At 33.6% G+C, this 18,606-nt stretch overlaps 2 protein-coding genes across 3 annotated transcripts; both read left to right on the top strand.

Annotated features, from left to right (window-relative positions):
• The first annotated feature begins 968 nt into the window (after window positions 1–968).
• Window positions 969–6,090, top strand: LOC18432369 (methylesterase 17). The gene is made up of 5 exons (XM_088873980.1): window positions 969–1,474; window position 1,569; window positions 2,564–2,692; window positions 3,796–3,915; window positions 5,452–6,090. Exons 1-5 carry the CDS (start codon window positions 1,140–1,142, stop codon window positions 5,743–5,745), a joined length of 879 nt encoding a protein of 292 aa, XP_088730106.1. The 5' UTR covers window positions 969–1,139; the 3' UTR covers window positions 5,746–6,090.
• An 8,052-nt stretch (window positions 6,091–14,142) lies between these two features.
• LOC18432368 (methylesterase 17) lies at window positions 14,143–18,331 on the top strand. 2 transcript variants are annotated; one of them, XM_006842477.3, is made up of 4 exons: window positions 14,143–14,452; window positions 14,918–15,037; window positions 16,990–17,118; window positions 17,837–18,331. In XM_006842477.3, exons 1-4 carry the CDS (start codon window positions 14,222–14,224, stop codon window positions 18,122–18,124), a joined length of 768 nt encoding a protein of 255 aa, XP_006842540.1. In that variant the 5' UTR covers window positions 14,143–14,221; the 3' UTR covers window positions 18,125–18,331. The 2 variants fall into 2 exon arrangements, with proteins under 2 accessions (XP_006842540.1, XP_011622678.1); XM_011624376.2 differs by lacking the exon at window positions 16,990–17,118.
• The last annotated feature ends 275 nt before the right edge of the window (window positions 18,332–18,606 follow it).

Raw genomic sequence — 18,606 nt, 5'->3', positions numbered from 1 at the left:
GTGATTATAAGAGTATCATAGGATAGACACAATGTTTCTAAAAAAAATGTTTTCGGACTTTGTGACTCTCTCAAACCATTCAATTTGATATCTAATGAATAGAAATGATGGTGACCTCCATGTACAAAAGATAAATGTTCTCTTTATAGACAATCTTTCATAATTAATTCATGATTTGGAGTGATGTTCAGATCTAAGCCCGTTCAAAGGCATAAAAAGGCCAAAAATAGGGCAACCAATGAGTTGGATAAGCTTTGGACCCAGCTCAACTGGACCTAATATCATCATCATCATTTTAGTCTTTTCTCAATTAATAGAGATCGGCTAATTTGCCTAGCCCAACCGAACCTAATATACCAAAAGGAAAATAATAATAATAATAATAAGGGGTTGGGTTAGGCTGGCCCTAACATTGCCCAGGACAAGGCCCTGCTGGCCGGGCCACTTTTTGTGGTGCATGCGCAAACTTTTTCAGAGCTGGGCGGACCGGGCCACCTGGCCCATTCGTAGCCTTTGACCAACCTCATTCTTTGGAATTTTGTTAGGACCCGGCACATAGTATGTGACATATTGTTCAAACCCGGATCCTTTCCACCATAGCAGGCCACTCATTCATTATCTACGAATGGTCTACAATGAATTAAGATTGGATGTCTAATAGTTTTGCCACGCAGTCGTTCATATTAATTTGTTATCACAGGGTGCGGTTTGTAAAGTAATGCGCACATTCAAATAAAATAATGTTGAGAAATGTGGTTTTAATACTTAAATTTTTTGTGAAAGCTTTAAATTATATTTGTATATTTAATTATAAAATTTAAAGCTTTAAAAATAACATAGATCTAACAGATTTATTGAAACTTAAAAATTTTGAAAATTGACTGTCCAAAAATACATTATAATATGCATTATTTTCAAAACTTGAAATCCTTAATTTCTCATGCCTATTTTGAGGTCGAGATGATCAATTTGAATATATTTCTCATGTCCATGTATTTATAGGAAGGGAGAACTCGGGAAATGTCTAGAGAAAGAGAAAGAAGTAAAAAGAGAGAGAGGAGAGAATCGTCTACAGACGAGGAATTGTTATAAGAAATAGAAAACAGTAGTCCAAACCAATAAATCCCAGTTTATAAAACATGCCCTACGAGTATATAAACTCATACAACTTAAATTGTGTCACCTCTCTCTCTCTCTCTCTCTCTACTTTTGTGTTAGAAGGAATAATTGATAGGAAAATGTCATGGGAGAAAAATCCAGGGATTCTACACTTTGTTCTAGTTCCTGGGGCGTGCCATGGTGCTTGGTGTTGGCATAAAATTGTTTCACTTTTGAGGAATAAAGGCCATAAGGTCTCAGCGGTGGACCTTGCTGGTGCAGGAATTGATCCAAGAGATGCAGACTCCATCTCCTCCTCTGAAGAGCACAACAAGCCCCTTATCGATCTCATCTCAACAATCCCAGATGATGAAAAGTTACAGAGAGAGAAAATTTTTATTCACTTAAATTTTAATCCACTCTCTTTTACTTTCAGCTTGGTAACATCATTTTGGGTGAGGGAAGTCAAGGGTCCAAATCATGGTTCAAAACCAACGCTCGGATTAGAGACGTCGCAGGTTCTTTAAGTCCGAGTCATCCATGCAGATTTTGCTGAGTATGCATGTGACTCGGCCGACTAATTTAAATTTGGTGGGTTTTTTTATCGTGGTATTTTATAATACTGATATTATTTGCGATATTATCCCTATAAATTGAAATTATTATGATAAAATTTATATTTTCAAAACTATCATGGTGATTAATTCCAGTGAGAATAATGATATTAATTCAAACCACCAACTTGCTTGAAAAAAAATCATTATCAATGTGGATTAATGGTATTGGTTGTAATTTATAAGCTGCAATTCTAATAAAATTATATTTAAAATTTGAAATTTTGTTCCTTCTTTTGTAGTAAGAATACATGAAGAAAGAGGATTAGTTAAAATTTGAAAACAAATTCCTTTTTTTTTTTTTTATGGTGAATGCTGAATATGGAACTCTAGCCATCTAAAATATCAATTTTTTTAGTTATAAAATTTTTATTTCTTTTGGGAGAGATAAATTATTATATTTATTGACATTTTCCATGATAATAATATTTTCCTCAATAATTTTGTAAAAATATATATTATAATGTTTTAAATTGATGAATTCCCTTTCCTTGTTATTAATATTTTCCTTATTAATTTTATAATATTTTAAATTCCAGATAAAGTTTTGACAAAAGGACCCACGCGAGAACATCCTGCTAAAACCTGTCGATAATATCCTGATAACAATAATTGTCACTAAGTTGGCCAAATCTGTACAAGTTGCCGTGCCAAAATAAAGGAACTGGTCGAATATGACCGGTTCCTGCTCGGAGTTTGCATCTTGCCGATACCGAAAGTCTCAAGCTACTGGTCTCGCCCGAGTTTTAAAACACTGTTAGAGAATCCTCTAGGGTTTGTTAAAAATAGCTCAAAGAAGCTGATCTAGCCTTCCGTCTGATGAATTCATGAGCTTAGTTTGTGTTTTGCAGGTTGTTTTGGTGGCTCACAGTGCAGGTGGGCTGAGCCTGGGTTATGCCCTTCACTTGTTTGGGAAGAAAATAAGTCTCGCAGTATATCTTACTGCTGTAGTGCACAAAGGCTTAGACTCTGATGACAAGGTAAATTTGATTTTTTTGTATGACCCATTGTGATCTATTCTGATCAGTGTTTTAAAATCCAGCGATTTTCTATCTGGATAGAAATCAGTTGAGACCGAACCGGTATTGGGATGGTATGGGTCGTGGCTCGTTTCCCTACTAAGACATCCCTTAAATATTTTTTTCGTGTTTTTTTTTTTTTATATAAGCTTGTGTAATATTTTTTTAGCTCCCTTTTAAATGTCCACCTCATAAAACCACTATTTTTATTTTTATTTTCTTACTTTCTAAATATCATGTCTATCCATACCCTCATCTGGGTTTTGAAATCTAATCAAGTTCAGAAAACGGATATAAAAGATTAGATCGGGGCTGGCTCTTTCCCATTTTATTCTAGTACAGGCCGTTATTTAGGGCAAGACCATGCTAGGGCTGGCCCAAGTACAACCTGAGGTTTTGGACATTTTATTGGCTCACGGAATTGCATACAATTGGACCATTTACTTTTGATACAAAGAGGTTACATCATTCATAACTATTTGATGTGACATCTGATAACTTGAGTGTCACAAAGTTCAAAAAAATTGTTTTTGTAGAGCTCGAGCTTAATTGGTTAGCGCTTAACGAATTGCAACGTAACGTCGTCCTAGGCTCAACTCCTACCAAAGGTAAGAGCCCTCTCCCCATTAACTCACCCAAAAAAAAAAAACAGCCCGGGCTTAATTGGTTAGTGCTTGACGATTGTAACACTATATCTTAGGCTGAATTCCTACAAAGAGTAAGGGTCTTCTCCCCACCGACTCATCAGAGGAAAAAAAAATATTTTTTGAACTTTGAGTTTGTTCAATAGAGTAAATGTGGCCATCCATAGGTCAGAAATAATTATGACCACCTTGTACCAAAGGCTTACGGCCTTATTGCATATTTTGAGAATGGGATTGTGGCATTGGTTGTTAGAGGGGTGGATGCTTCACCATAAGGTCCCACCCTCCATTCCCATCATTAATTAATTTCACTAGGGAGCTTAACATGTCCTGGAATTTAAACTTTTATTTTTATTTCATTAAATATGGTTTCATGCATCTAAAAAACTTTCTTACTAAAACTGAAATGGTGAATTTCAGGAACAGTTTGGTGATCATTGGGAGTTTGGTTTTGGGCTTGGTCCAGATAAGCCACCTACGAGCGCATTGTTTCGTAGAGAGACACAAAGAGAACTTCTATACCAACTTAGTCCAGATGAGGTAATTCATTAGAAGTAAAATTATTTGCATTTTCATTTTCACTTGAAGCTTAGACTTATAATATTTCTACACTAAATAAAAATAAATAAATTCAAGTACTTATGACTAGATGCATTTTCTTGTTTTAAAATAAATAAATAAATGCATGTTCTTTTTGTCTCTCTTTCTTCTTCTTTTTTTAGTTCATATACTTGGTTTCCATGAAGCAAAGACTTCTTTCATGGTAGTTGTCATGAAGACTTATTTAGGGTAGCCACTGTCTGTACACAAGGCTGTTAATGAGCCAGGCCCACCAGGGCCCTGCCTGAAACCATGCAAGTTAGACTCGGGCTTGAAAATTCATTTTCGGCTTCATTCCATATTCATGATAACCAGGCTAAAGCCCGAAAAAAAAGGCTGGGCCTTGAATAAATATATAGGAAAAAAGATTATATGTATAAAAAAAATTCAAGCCAAGCTAGTGCTAGCCCAGGCCCCGCTTGGAAATATTTTGGGCATACTAAGCCCTGGCTAGGCCCCTGTAGACCTTAAGTTGTGGTCCAAACCCAGCCTGGAAGCAGCGGGCCAGCCCATGTCCATTAACAGCCCTGTCTATACAATATGACATGTAAAAAACATTTGATAATTTGTAACTATCTCTTTTGTGCTTTTCAGATATTAAATACTAAGACTTGGTTGACATGACTATTATTTCCTCATTGCCCAATACAAGTGGATCCAAAATGGTCATGCAAAAATATTCTTCATAACACATGATCAGCATATGTGATGCCAATGGTGTCGCACAACACTTAAATTACAAATCTTCCCAATGGATGCAATATCTATATGGCCCAGGTTTTCTGCAAATAAATTAAAGCCCTACCTCGAATTCTTGTTCGGAAAGCACTTTGGGCATCAGAAATCTCCATGATGCTCTATAATAAATTTCCAACATTGAGTATGAAATTTAAGCTCAAAAAATACAGATCTTGTTGATTCATAAGCACTTATTTTTAGGGTGAAATGGATGGTCTAAAATATGTGTTACAATATACACTATTTTTAGGACTTGAAATCCTAATTTTTTCCACAACCATAATGATCAAGGTCGGGATGATTGATTTGAAGATTCTCCATCTCTAAAATTACAATTTTCAATGAGTTTTGTGGTGAGGCTTATTCTGATAGGGCTACAGCCTTTCACAATATTTTCCCTTCCCAATTTAGGTAAAGCCGCACCCCAAATATAGCTTGAAAATGCAATTTGCCACTTGTTATGAATAGATTTTCTTAACCTTGATAATCATGGACATGAAAAAACATAGAAGGACTTGAAACCCTAGACAGTGTCAATCACATAACACATTTTGTGGACCATCCATTATGCAACAAACTACATAATCTTTGTAGCCTGGGATTCCTTTTTGGAACCAATCTGGTCCGAACTAATTTCTAATCTAGATCGAGCAATTCTCATTTCAGATTGCCGGTTTTGAAATATTGGCTTTAACATTAATACGTGTTGTTATAACATTCCAAATGTGGGATTCACAGGACTCAACCCTAGCTTCTATGCTCTTGAGGTCATGGCCATTGGGTTCTATCTATAATGCATGCTATGAAGGAGAACACACAAAAGATATTGACAAGGTACCTCGAGTTTATATAAAGACATTGAAGGACAATTTACTGAAGCCAGAGCTACAAGAGGAGATGATCAAGTGTTGGCCACCAACAGAGGTAATGACCATGGACACAGACCACAGCCCATTTTTCTCGGCACCCAATGAGTTGCTAGGCTTGCTGCTCAAGGCTTCAGCTTTGTATTGTGGGGAAAGAATTTCTTAAAAAGTCGAGGATGAGCTCTAGGCACTACATGACGTCTAGAGTTTTATTCTCACAGAGTCTAAGTGAACATTTAAAAAAGAAAAAAAAAAACATTATAAAAAATTCATGTCATGATTTTCATGTGGTGCTTTTGATCACTGTTGTTGAAGTAAGGGTCATGGGGTGCATGGGGGGCCTTGTGATCTCACATTCAAGAATGCCCTTTTTCTTTTTTTTTTCTTGTTTTTTTGTATGGAAGCATCTCTCTCTCTTTTATTTGTGAAAAGTGGAAGCATTAGGGTCTCTCTTCTTTTAACAAGTGCATTCTACCTGGTCGTGTTTTAAATTACTCCCTTAGGGGGTAAACTCTATCTACGATACTCTATTTACGATACTTTTATAGGTGGGATTATATGCAATGAGATTGTCTATTTTTCATATAAGGAGGTCACAATCACTTTTAGTTATTGGATATAAAATTCAATAAATTAAAGTGTCATAACATCCGATAGATTTTTTTTTTAACTTTGTGCCTAAACAATGGCACTTTTTCGACCGCCCAATTTAAAATCTAACAATCAACGATGATTGTGACGTCCGTGTATCAAAAGTAAGCAATCTCATTATATAAATTTCCTTTATTTTTTAGTACTTAAAATTTTGAAATATAACTATCTCGACCTCATCAACAAATAATTTTCTTATGTGCTTTTTATTTGCCTAAAACAACTTCTAAGATATAAAAAAAAACGTCTAATTTTTAGGTGATCACATCTAAGTGTTTACAAAATCAAAGTTCAAATTTTATTTTTCAAAGATACTTGTAAGGTGATCGTAATGTGTATCCCAAATTTTTATGTTGAAAATATTCCTCCAAAGAAGGTATTTTGCCTAGGGTAGTAAGTATATTGTGTTCTTAAGGTGATAAGTGGTCTTTTGCCTCAGGGACTTAAGGGTATGGTGTTTAATTATGCTTTCAGCCGTCTAATCTTGAATGAATAGTTGATTGTAAATGCTACTATTTGAATTTTATCTTTTTCATTTTTTACAAATCAAATTGATTTAAAATTTTGAATGTGTTTGCTTATCACTATAACATACTAGGGGAAAGAAAAAGGCTGATATAAAAAATTAGCCAAAATGTCTTTGTAATGTTTGTAGGGGGAATTTTAGTTATTGTAGGTTTTTAGAATTGTTTTTATATTTTTTTTATGTGTATATTCTCAAAATTTCAGCCTAATCGAACTTATAAAAAATTAAAATTCAAATAGTAACGTGAACTATTAACCGCCTAATCAAAACCGGATGGCTTTGTGCATGACCAAACCACAACTTTAGATGAAAACCTAGTGGTAGGTTTTATCAAAGATAAAATATTGTATTCACCTTAAAATTAGGTAGCCATGACGATTGGGTAGCTCCATCACATCTCCTCCCTTCTATAGGATGGTAGGGAGGGCATTCCAATTGCAACATCCATACTCCATGGGAGAATTGCATCTTTTTACTTCATATGACATGACTAGTTTTCAATTGAGAAAATTGTTCTTCGGACTACTAAAAGTCTCACTTATTTCATGGTAGTCCCCTACTTTTTATCCCCCGTTAAGTGGCATTAATAAGTCTATAAATTATAACTGAGACGCCTATAGGAACAAAAAAAAGTCAAGAAAAATACCCCAAAACTAAAACATACCAAGTCTCTATATCGATCCATCCAGTTACAGGTTGATGTGTTTTTCTTATTTGGTATCATCCATAACTCAAGATTTACCAAGTCTAAGCCAGCTCGGATGACTCTAAATCGGCATCTCGATTTTCAATCACTGATATCCATGGGTTTCCCGTTTTTTAGATAGAAATATAGGATGCCCCATCGGTTGAAATGTCCAAAGGGAGACAAATACAACCAATGGGGACGAGCATGGGGATGGGGCGGGGGCACAGGTGATTATGAAGACGGATGCATCGACATAACGTCTCACCTTCCATTCCCACCATTAAAATTTCGAAAAGAAAAGAAAAGGATGGGATAGGATGTAAGGACTTTAGAGAAAGAGGTGATGGGGACCATGCCACATGAACCATGGAGATGGTACGAGTGTTAGGACCACGTAACAAGAATTAATTGTAGTCCGCATCATCAGTCAGTCATGTGACCGAAAGAGTATGCTCGTCCAATCAATGTGATGGCTTTTATATAGAGGAGTAGGCCCCACAGAACAATTTCGTAATTGAATCATGTAGCCCTACTTTTTTTCAATTAGAAGGTGATCACCAAACATTGTGGTTACCATAACCATATGAATCAGATTACATAGTGGGCGTAGTTAATACAATTTTTTTTATTATAAAACCAAGGTTGTAGTATTTTACACTGTTTATTTAGATGGACGAAGAAAATCAGAGATATCTTTTAAGGAAATATCAAAATGATACACCCTATAAATCTATATCGTCCACATAAAACGGATGGCATAGAGTATAACAACATGCTCTAGAAGAAGGAAACAATTTATAATAGTGACAATCTAATATTATAGAAGGAAGGTGCACATCAAAAATTTACCCAAAAAGATTATTCTGGTGTCAAAAACCCTTCAATTGATTATCACGACCTCGAAATGTATAGATATCGAAAGAAAAATAGATTTCGGGTCTTAAAAATAGAGCATTTTACAACACATTATCTAGACCATCTATTTTCGAGATTTACAAGTACAAATAGACTCTAGCTTAATCTGCACCATATTTGGAGTATATTTTGGGATCCAAATCAATTTTTTCTATTAATCTTAGAGATGAATAAAGATGACTAAAAGCCTTGAAATCCAATAGATAGATAACCTTCGCATGGTGTTTTTGCCGACAAAGCAAATGTACAATTTGGTCCAAAGTCTTTCTCCAAGCTAAAAAGTAGAAATATTATTTGGTCCTCATGAAGCAAGTTAGGACCACGCACCAAAAGCTTACGACACATGTGGCATCTTCCATTTGATAACCATATTTACCACGAGGGTATCATTGGTCTAACGTTGATGAAGTGGAGTGGGCCCTACTGTGTGATTTATTAATGCAAAATGTTTTTGTAAGGTACCAAGCTTATAGAAGTAAACCGCACTTTAATAATCCACGCAAAAAGTTTTTGCCATATTTGAAACCCTCAAATTGATCATTTCTACATCGAGACATATACATATGAAAATAAATAAATAAATAAATAATAAAAGAGAGAGAGAGTTTTCAAGTAATATAAATAGTACATTTTGTATAGTATTATTTGGACTATTTTTTTTTCAAAATTTTAGTTATTTATCGATCTGCTTAATCTGCATTAATTTTTTAGCTTTAAATCTCATAATTAGATATGATAGTAAATTTTCATGCCATCACAAAGAGTTTCCACCCTCAAAACAACATTATTGATCACAATCCCTGACATATTAGGAGTACATATCAGGATTTTGGAACGCTATATTCACAATCCCCGACATATGGACAACTAAAAAATATAAATGCTCCCATTGTATACAATCCCTATTACTGTTAAAATGGAGTGCATTTGATTGCAAATTGATAAATTGGGAAAAAAAAAGAAAAAAGAAAAAAAAGAGAGAGAGGTTGATACAACTTTAATATTTTAAAAAAAAATAATGTGATCTACTAATATTTAATTTCTTCAAAAAAAAAATTCTTTGAAATCTTTTTGAAATGGCTCATTTTAAATTGTTTTATGAAATATATATATATATATATATATATATATATATATATATATAAGTGTTTTATTTTTTATTTTTTTTTCTACAAATCAGAATGACCTGAAATTTGGAGTATGTATTCATCAAAAATAAAAGAATCTTCGAAAAATATAAAAAAATATTTTTCATGAAAAAAATTGATCAAAATACCCCCAATACTTTTCGGGGGTATTTTGGTCAATGTTATTTTCGTGGATAGTTTGTTTATATTTTTATTAGATGCACCTCAATAAGATGTACATACTTTCCAAATTTCAAGTCATTCTGATTTACAGAAAAAAAATGAAAAAATAAAACATTGCCTGACAATAGTGACCCGTGCGACGAAATTTGAACGGTGATCAAGGTAGGTAAAATCACTATTTATTTTCACCTATAGACGTTAGGAAGACTTTTTTAATATATATATATATATATATATATACCTTTTTTTTTTTTTTTTGAAAAACACATTCTAAGCATAGTTTTACTAACTTTGAGTCAAAATATGCATTTCCTAAATACTTTATACTTGAAAAGTGAACATTAATTTCCTTCCACAAAACTCATTGTTTAAACTTTGGAGGAAAATATTTATACAAGGTGTCAACGTCATACTATACCAATAAGATGCACCACAAAAACCAACCGAAAAAGGTCGTTTTGACAATAAAAAACCCTTCATTCATCATATCAGACATCGAAATGTATGAATATGGAAAACAACGGATATTGAAGCAACATGGTGAGAGTTTGCAGTGAAACTTATTGAAACTCTCGATTATTTTGTACTTTATTGGTTTGAAATTTCATATTTCGTCTTACAAAGAATAAACTAGAAATAAAATGCTCTTATGGTAAACATTCAAAAACAAGAAAAGGACTCTCATAGTGAAATGTAAATGGAAAAAAAGTTTAGATAGAGCCGAGGCTCAAAACAATCAAATTTGAGCACACATCAAAATATTCACTAGAAGAGGTTATTTTGATGCCCAAATATCCTCATATTGATCATCTTGACATCAAGATGCATGGACATTAGAAAAAAAGATTTCAAGTTTTGAAAATAATACATCTTGTAATACATTTAGACTGTCAATTTTCAAGTCTTCATATATCTGCTCGATCTACATTATTTTTAAATTTAAAATTTTATAGTCAGAGATGAAAATGTATTTTAATGCTATCACAAAAATTTCTAGTATTGAAACCACATTTCTCAGCACTATTTGAAAGTGCTCATTACTTTGATTATCTAGAGCCTCGACCCAATGTAAATTAATGTTGTTTTCTTCATTTTCGGTATAAATGGTAAAAATGTCATATCAAGCGTATCTAAAGCACACTCATGGACCACCGGTTATTCAAAAAAGTTGTGCATAGGACCATGAGGACCACATAGTTCACATTGCACGTGCTTCCAAAATTATTATGATAGTGAAGGGAAGTAACCGGGGGAAAGGCAGGAGTTTCACGTAAGGAATTTAGTTTAGTTAGCATGCTTCTATGTGGTGCTTCGCATAGTTATCAACAACAGACAGAACCACCCGATTTCGCATAGTTATCAACAACAGACAGAACCGCCCGATTTGACCTTTGGGCATGATGCTTTGGTTAGTCGGAGAGTTTTTTAGTCAAATTTCAGAGTTCGGCCAGTTGAACCATTCAAAAAAAGACAAAAAATTATTTTTTTCATATATTTTATATTTTCAAGTTTTATTTTTATTTTTTAATATTTTTTAAAAATATGGTCTTACTAGCAGTTTAACCAATTTTGATTTGACCAAATCTATTTGATAGCCAGCCCGATCCCAATAACCATCGTGATTCTTGCCTGAGCGCTAAGTTTTTGTCAAAAAAAGAAAATGTAACCATTCTAATCTAAATACAAGCACTCCGGCATGGTTTAAGATCCCCTTCACATTTGCCCTGCCTAGAGCATACCACAAAACAATAATACTTTAGGTGGGAGGGCAAATAGAGACAAGGAAGAGGTAGTATGTGTTTCAGAATAGAAAAATGGTTTGATAGGGCTGCAACATTATCTAAATAAGTAAAGCTTCACCTCATACCTCATCGGAAATTACAATTCAAGCATTGAAAAATCTCTATATCAATCATCTTGGCTTCAACAATATGGTTGTGAAAAAAAATATGATTTCAAGCTCTAAAAATACTGTATATTGTAACAAATTATCAAGATCGTCTATTTCACCTTAAAAATAAGTGTTCATAGATACGCAAGATCTATATTTTTTTTTTAGTTTTGAGTTTCGAGTTTCATTGTCGGTGTTGAAAATTGATTTTGGAGCCATCTTGAAGATTTCTGTTGCAAAAAGTGCTTTCTAGACGAAGATTTGAGGTGAGAATTTATATTATTTTCATAAAACTTAGGCCCTATAGAAACCTCATCCTTTAGAATATGGTTCAGAGCTTCACTATCCCTAACACCAAGCCAAGGGCCCATTGTAGTTGTGGTCGGCACAATAGGCACTTCATACTTTGTCAGAGTATAGGACTCTAGGTCAAAATGATTAGAGTTGAGAAGTGGATAGCAAAATCACTGAGCAGAGGACTCAGCTAATATGGCAAGAGTTCTATTCTCAGGTTATGAGCCTCTTCATAATTTTTGTAATATAAAAAATATCATGGTGCACAATATAGATAAATTCTAAAGCATAGTTGTAAACACCAGCCGGTACGACCGGTTGGACCGTCAACCACTACTTTGGTTGGATGTCAAAAAAATTGTCAGAACTAATATTTAACTAGTTACACTGATCAACAGGTAATTTTTATCTGTTTAGACCGGCAAATAAAGTGGGACAGTTTTTTTAACATATTTTGTATTTTTAAATTATTTATTCCTTCTTTTTTTTCTTAATATGGGCTTTTAAAAGATTCAATCGATAGTCCAGCCGGTTTTAACTGAATCGGACCCCGGGTCGATGTCCGGTCCAGATAACACTGCCCAAAAGTGCATATACTAGACTGGCTAAACATGCATGATACACGCCACTTTTAAATAGACCGTGTAAAATTGCACCGCTGGCTGTGGTCCCTCTAATTGTGGTTCTAGAGGCTCATGGAACAACTCAATTTTGTTGTCAAAATTAAAAAATAAATAAAAGTGACTTTGATCCATTTTTTGGGTAGAAGAAAGACTTAACTCTGCCTAGATATTGGTCAGTTGTTGGACTGACAGTATAGTACAGGAAAAAAAATAGTATATTTTATAATAAGTTATTTGGATGGTCTATTTTTAGAATGTTCAAATATTTATAGGTCTTTTAGATTTGCACCTCTTTTAAAATTTTAAATTTCATAATTGAGATTAATCATAGATTTTCAAGCCATTATAAGGTTCCGAACACCGCACTACACTTTCTCGGAAAATTTAGAGGTGTCTTACACGTATAATACAAGATGCGCACCTTATACATACCTCACCCAAAGTTTTTTCATGTCGTATGGTCATTTGCCATAGAATAATATGTGCAATAAAAAAAAGAAAGCAACGGTTCACTGCATATTCATTGGGATACAACTACCTTAACCTTAGTGATAATTATCTTCGATAAATGAATTTTATATTTATTTTACCATGCCAAGTACAAATGCCGATAATAAATTTAACAACTACGGTGATGAAATTTGACAGCTAAGGGTTCAAAAAAGGAAAATTGGTCTTTGTGCCCAATGAATAGCATGTATGATTTCACATCTCCAGGACAAAGTTGACGGTGAATTTCTTGTTTCAAAGGTAAACAGCCATGTGTTTTTTTTTTCATGCAATTATCTCACAATAAAAATATCTCACAAATAACATCCCAATCATGACAATGACCAAGAGGCAAAAAAATTTCATCATATTTTAAAAATTTCATTATATTTTAAAGGAAAGTTGCACTTCAAAAACCCATCGAAAAATATTGTTTCGTCACTATAAAATTCTCCATTTGATCATCGGCCTTGATATATATAGATATGAAAGGAAAAAAGAATTTCAAATCTTAAAATTAGTGCATCTTGTAACATATTATTTAAGTCATTTATTTTTAAGATTTTTGAATGCTCATAAATTTGTTCGATTTGCACTATTTTTTAAACTTTCAATTTCATTATAGGGGTGAAAAATAAACTTTTAGGCCATGATAAGAGTTTTAGCACCGAAAATATATTGTTTAACGTTTAATGAAATTTTGAGTTGCACCTTACTGTGATTGTTTAAGGTTGACACCTGTGACCTCCATGTTGCAAAAGTAAATGATCCATCTCTACGGTTCTTTAACGGCTGAAGTTGCTCATTGTATACTTTTAGAAATGGGTTTGAGATATTATTATTTTTTACAAATTTTTTTTAATAAAATTTATAACCCTTATTGTACCAACAACTCAAGGGTACTCAGCCTCACAATTCAGCCGAGTCCGAGTGGACTCAACTGAGTCAAGATACATTGCTTTTACATGCGATGAGATTATATGATCATGTCTTAATACATCCTATGTACATGATTATTTTCATCACTCTTTATCATCATACTTTTTTGTTAACAAAAAAACTTTTTATCACCTCCATTCGAAAGTTTGGTAGCTGTCTCTATCTCTCATAATAATTCATTCACCCACTTTCTCACTCCTAAGCACTATATAAACCCTCCATATCTACTGGAAACCCACAGCTTCCTTTTCCTCTTCCTTTTCCAAAATCCAAGTTATCTTTCATTTAGTTTCAAAGGTTCTGCATTTCAAAATCCATGGTGGAAACTCCAGCAACCAAACACTTTGTTTTGATTCATGGGGCCTGCCATGGTGCTTGGTGCTGGTACAAAATGGCTTCTCTTTTGAAGAGTGCAGGATACAAGGTCTCAGCTGTGGATCTTGGTGGTGCAGGAATAAATATGGGAAATGCTGACTCCATTTCTACTTTCGAAGAGTACAACAGGCCTGCCATTGATATCATCTCAGGGATCCCAGAAAATGAAAAGGTGATATATATCTATATATTATAGTTTTTTTTTATTTTGCGCTCTATTTTTTAGTATACATTCAAAATTTCATTATGATCAGATTTTTTAAAAAAAAAATTAAAATTCAGATAGTAATATAAATTTTGAACCATTCAATGAAGATCTGATAGCCGGGAGCTAGTAGCTTATACTATTCATTATAACTAGTAGTTTATACTATTCATTCTAGCTTAAAATTCAGATAGTGATATGTATTTTTATATCTTTTAACACTTTTTAACTTAGCTGTACTCAGTCCAACTCAGGCCAAGTAACTCGACTCAGTCCAAATTACTTGGACCGATCATGGCACAGACCTAGTCCTGTCCCGGTCTTGGTTTTGGAGACAGTTTCATACTGTCCTAAAACATCCTATAATTGCTCTTTCTCTCTCAGTCTTAAATAGATGGAATTATTGATCCATAGGAAGTTTGGTATTTTCAGGTGATATTGGTGGGGCACAGCATAGGTGGTTTCAGCTTAACGCATGCCATTTACAAGTTTGGGAAGAAGAAGATAAGCCTCGTGGTTTACGTTGCTGCTGCCCCTGCCAATTTCCGCGGTGTATGTCTACTTATTTGGTTTTTGTTCTTTGTTTTTTTGGTTGCCAAATGATTTTGTGCTCCAGCGGGTGCATACTCTTCATTTACTCCATGATTAAAAAAAATCTGCTTCTATGTGATCTTTTTCCTAAGGAAAAATTCCATGCGATATTTTTCCTATGCAAAACGTTTTATGTAAGGTTACAACCTTATAATATAGAAGTATGGTGCACCTCAAAAACCCATATGAAAATTTTGTTTGAAAGCTTCAAAACACTACTATTGATTATCTTGACCTCAATATATATGAATATAAAAGAAAGAATGGATTTTGGATCCTAAAAATAGTGTATCTTATAACACATTATCTAGACAGTCAATTTTTATTATTTTTGGGTGTTTTTAGATTTACTTGATCTGCTCCATTTTATAACTTGAAACTCTATGATTAGGTTGGAAATAGATTTTTAGCTCATTAAAGTGTTCGATACCGAAACAACATCTTTTGACACAATTTTAAGGTGTGCCTTACTTTGATTGCTTAGAGTTGACATCGTATATAAAGAAAAGAAATATATATAATAAAACCATTTAAATTTTGTATAAGGACATAAAAATCATCCTGGCTGTTAGAAGTGATATCGAAAGCTGAGGTGTCACTGATTCAGCTTAAAGTTCCAAAACAATTTTTCAAACTTTGTGACATACTCTAATCTATCTGATTTGACATTTGATAGTTGGGATTAGTTATGACCTCCTTATTCCAAAAATAAATTGTCTATAGTATACAATCCCTTATACGAACCTCACCCTTTAGTTATCATTTAACATGATCTTCCATTTTTTCAGTTTTTGTTATGTAACAATTTACTATTTTATATTTATTTTAAAAAAATGTTGGTTGAATTTGAAAACTCAAATTCATTCATTGAATCAGTAAGCTATTGAATCGGATTCAATTTGATTGTACCAACTAAGCGAGAAGATGTGTAGCAAGTGGAGTTGACCTCACGAGCCCTTTGTCTCACTACGTGCTTACGCACTTCACTCGCTTTTGGGAGTTACATTCGTAACTTTTTGTTGTGTTCACACGATGATATTATCTCTTGAAAATGTTATGCTTTGCCACCTGAGTACACAATTCATTTCTTAAAAATAGAGGAGACCAGTCCTACTACTGAGTACATGGATCATTGTTCACAAAATCGGCCGATCTAACCCCTAACCCTCGGTTAGATCAGAACCGACCAGTGGCCGGTTCTGGTATTGGGCGGTTAAGGTGATCAACCGGTATTTAAAAAAATATATATATAAATTCTGAAAAATAAGAAATTTGATTTGTAATGTATTTTTAAATATTCTTTACATTATGGTAACGATTAAAAATTGTTTTGATCATTAATACTCACTTTTATATCTTCCCATCTTTTTTAAAAAAATTTAAAAAATAGCCATTGGAAAATATAAACTGGGTTAAAATCCCTTTTTTCCATTAATTTTCAACTTCATTTGAATGTGTTTTGTTTTAATCATTCTTTATATGCTTTACATATTTTTGATGATTTTTTTGGTTTTTTTTTTTTTTTCAATACTTTTTGACCGCCCTGAACTTACCCGGTTAGAGCGATTGAATTAGCCGATTAAACCGCTTTCAGGACCAATTCCGATTAACCGTTCTGGTTCAATTTTGCGAACACTGACATGAATAATGGAAAGGGGTTCTCAACCTTCTAATGATAGTAGGCCAGGAGTACAGGGAATTAAAGCGTGTTGATGTATGGGAAATTTATTAAAATACCTTCAAGAGATGAAGTATTTAACCTTTTGCCCAATTGAAACCATTCTAATTCAAATATTATTTGCTTTTTAATGGGTATTTCAAAATTAAATAGAAAATCATGGTTAAAGTGTTAATGATTGTTAACGCTTTGCGGGTAATTTAATAAATTTATTTTTTAATTTTTCCCTCGACAGTCTGGGCCGGGCTTTAACCCAGATATCTACATCTACAATTTCGGAAATGGGAGTCATCAGCCTCCTACAAGTCTTATTTTTCGCCCTGAGAAGCAGCGAGAAATGCTTTACGCACTTAGTTCATATGAGGTAAGCCCTTCAAAGACACACTCTTTTCTATTTTTCTATTTATTTGAAAGTTAAATCTAAGAACTCTTTTCTATTTTTCTATTTATTTAAGGGTGTGGTTTTCATAAGGTTGCAATTTTTAAACAATCCATTTATAGTGCACCTTCAAATTTTATCATAACATATAATTTTGATGTAAAATATTTTTAAGGTTATCTCAAAATCTATTTTCGTATCTAATTATAAAATGTTAAACTCCAAAAATGATTAAAATCAAGTAGATCTATAAATATATGAAAATCTTGAAAATAGACAATCTAGATAATGTGTTGTAAGATGCACCATTTTTGGGACTCAAAATCTTTTTTTTTCCATAGTATTCATTTCGATGTCGATTTCCAATATTAAAAGGACTTTTTCCGATGGATTTTTTAGGTGCGTCATAATTTTACATTTTAAAGCTGCAACCTGATATAAACTTTTCCCTTTATTTAAAGGCTAAATCCAATAACTTTTTGATAAGTTTTATATAAACTTTTCCCTTTATTTAAAGGCTAAATCCAATAACTTTTTGATAATTTTTCTTGTTGGGTAGTTCAGATTCGAAGATGAGAGGTCCAAGCCTAATGCATGGTATATTTGTTATAGTTAAGAGGGAAATTATCACAAATGTCCCTTTTTCTTTTAAGCTATTCGGGAAAAAAAAAAAACTATAAGGAAATTGATGTGTGGTTGACAGGACTCAACCTTGGCTTCAATGGTGATGAGGTGGGCGCCAGTGAGTGCCTTCGCTGATGCATCACTTGACAAGGAAATTGAAAGGGTGACTACTCTTTATGTGAAGACCGACAAGGATCAAATGATGAGTCAAGAGCGCCATGAAGAGTTCATTCATTTCCTCTCTCCAGAGGAGGTGTTAGAAGTGGAGGCTGACCATAGTCCCTTTTTCTCTGCAACCGTTGAGTTGTTCAGCTTCTTGGACAAGGCTGCCGCTAAATACTGTAGCGATGAACTGCCCAAAAAGTAGATCATTTGTTCCTTACAATGAAGTGAAATATATATATATATATATGGTCATTACTCTACTTGGTTTTATTTGTATTATTTGTGCTGCAGCTTACGTTTTATGTGTGTTTGGGACCCAACTGCCTAGATGGCTGGATTTCTTTTCATGAATGTGCTAGGATTCCATGGCTAGTAATAATAGAGGATGATTAACCATTGGTGTTGAAAATTTTACCTCACCAAATCACCCACATATCAAACTGATATGCTGAGGGTGTAGCGTTTTATTTTATTTTTATTTTTATTTTATTTTATTGGTAATTCAGTCGGGGAGATAGACCCCTATTTGTTTTTTCAATAAATTAAGGAGTTAGCTTTTTTTGAAGGTGGTATCAGCAGGATTCCAAAACCACAACGTGGTAACTAAGTAAGAGGGTGCTACCGCCACGACTCAGCCCCTTTTCGAACCAGGGTGTGGTTGATCTGTGGGTCCAAATTGTACAT

This window comes from Amborella trichopoda, chromosome 8 (genome assembly GCF_054954075.1).
Source record: "Amborella trichopoda isolate Santa Cruz 75 chromosome 8, AtrichopodaSantaCruz75HAP2 v2.0, whole genome shotgun sequence".
NCBI classification, from domain to species: domain Eukaryota; kingdom Viridiplantae; phylum Streptophyta; class Magnoliopsida; order Amborellales; family Amborellaceae; genus Amborella; species Amborella trichopoda.
The sequence above is the reverse complement of the archived record's forward strand: the minus strand, read 5'-3'. Positions and strand labels throughout refer to the sequence as shown.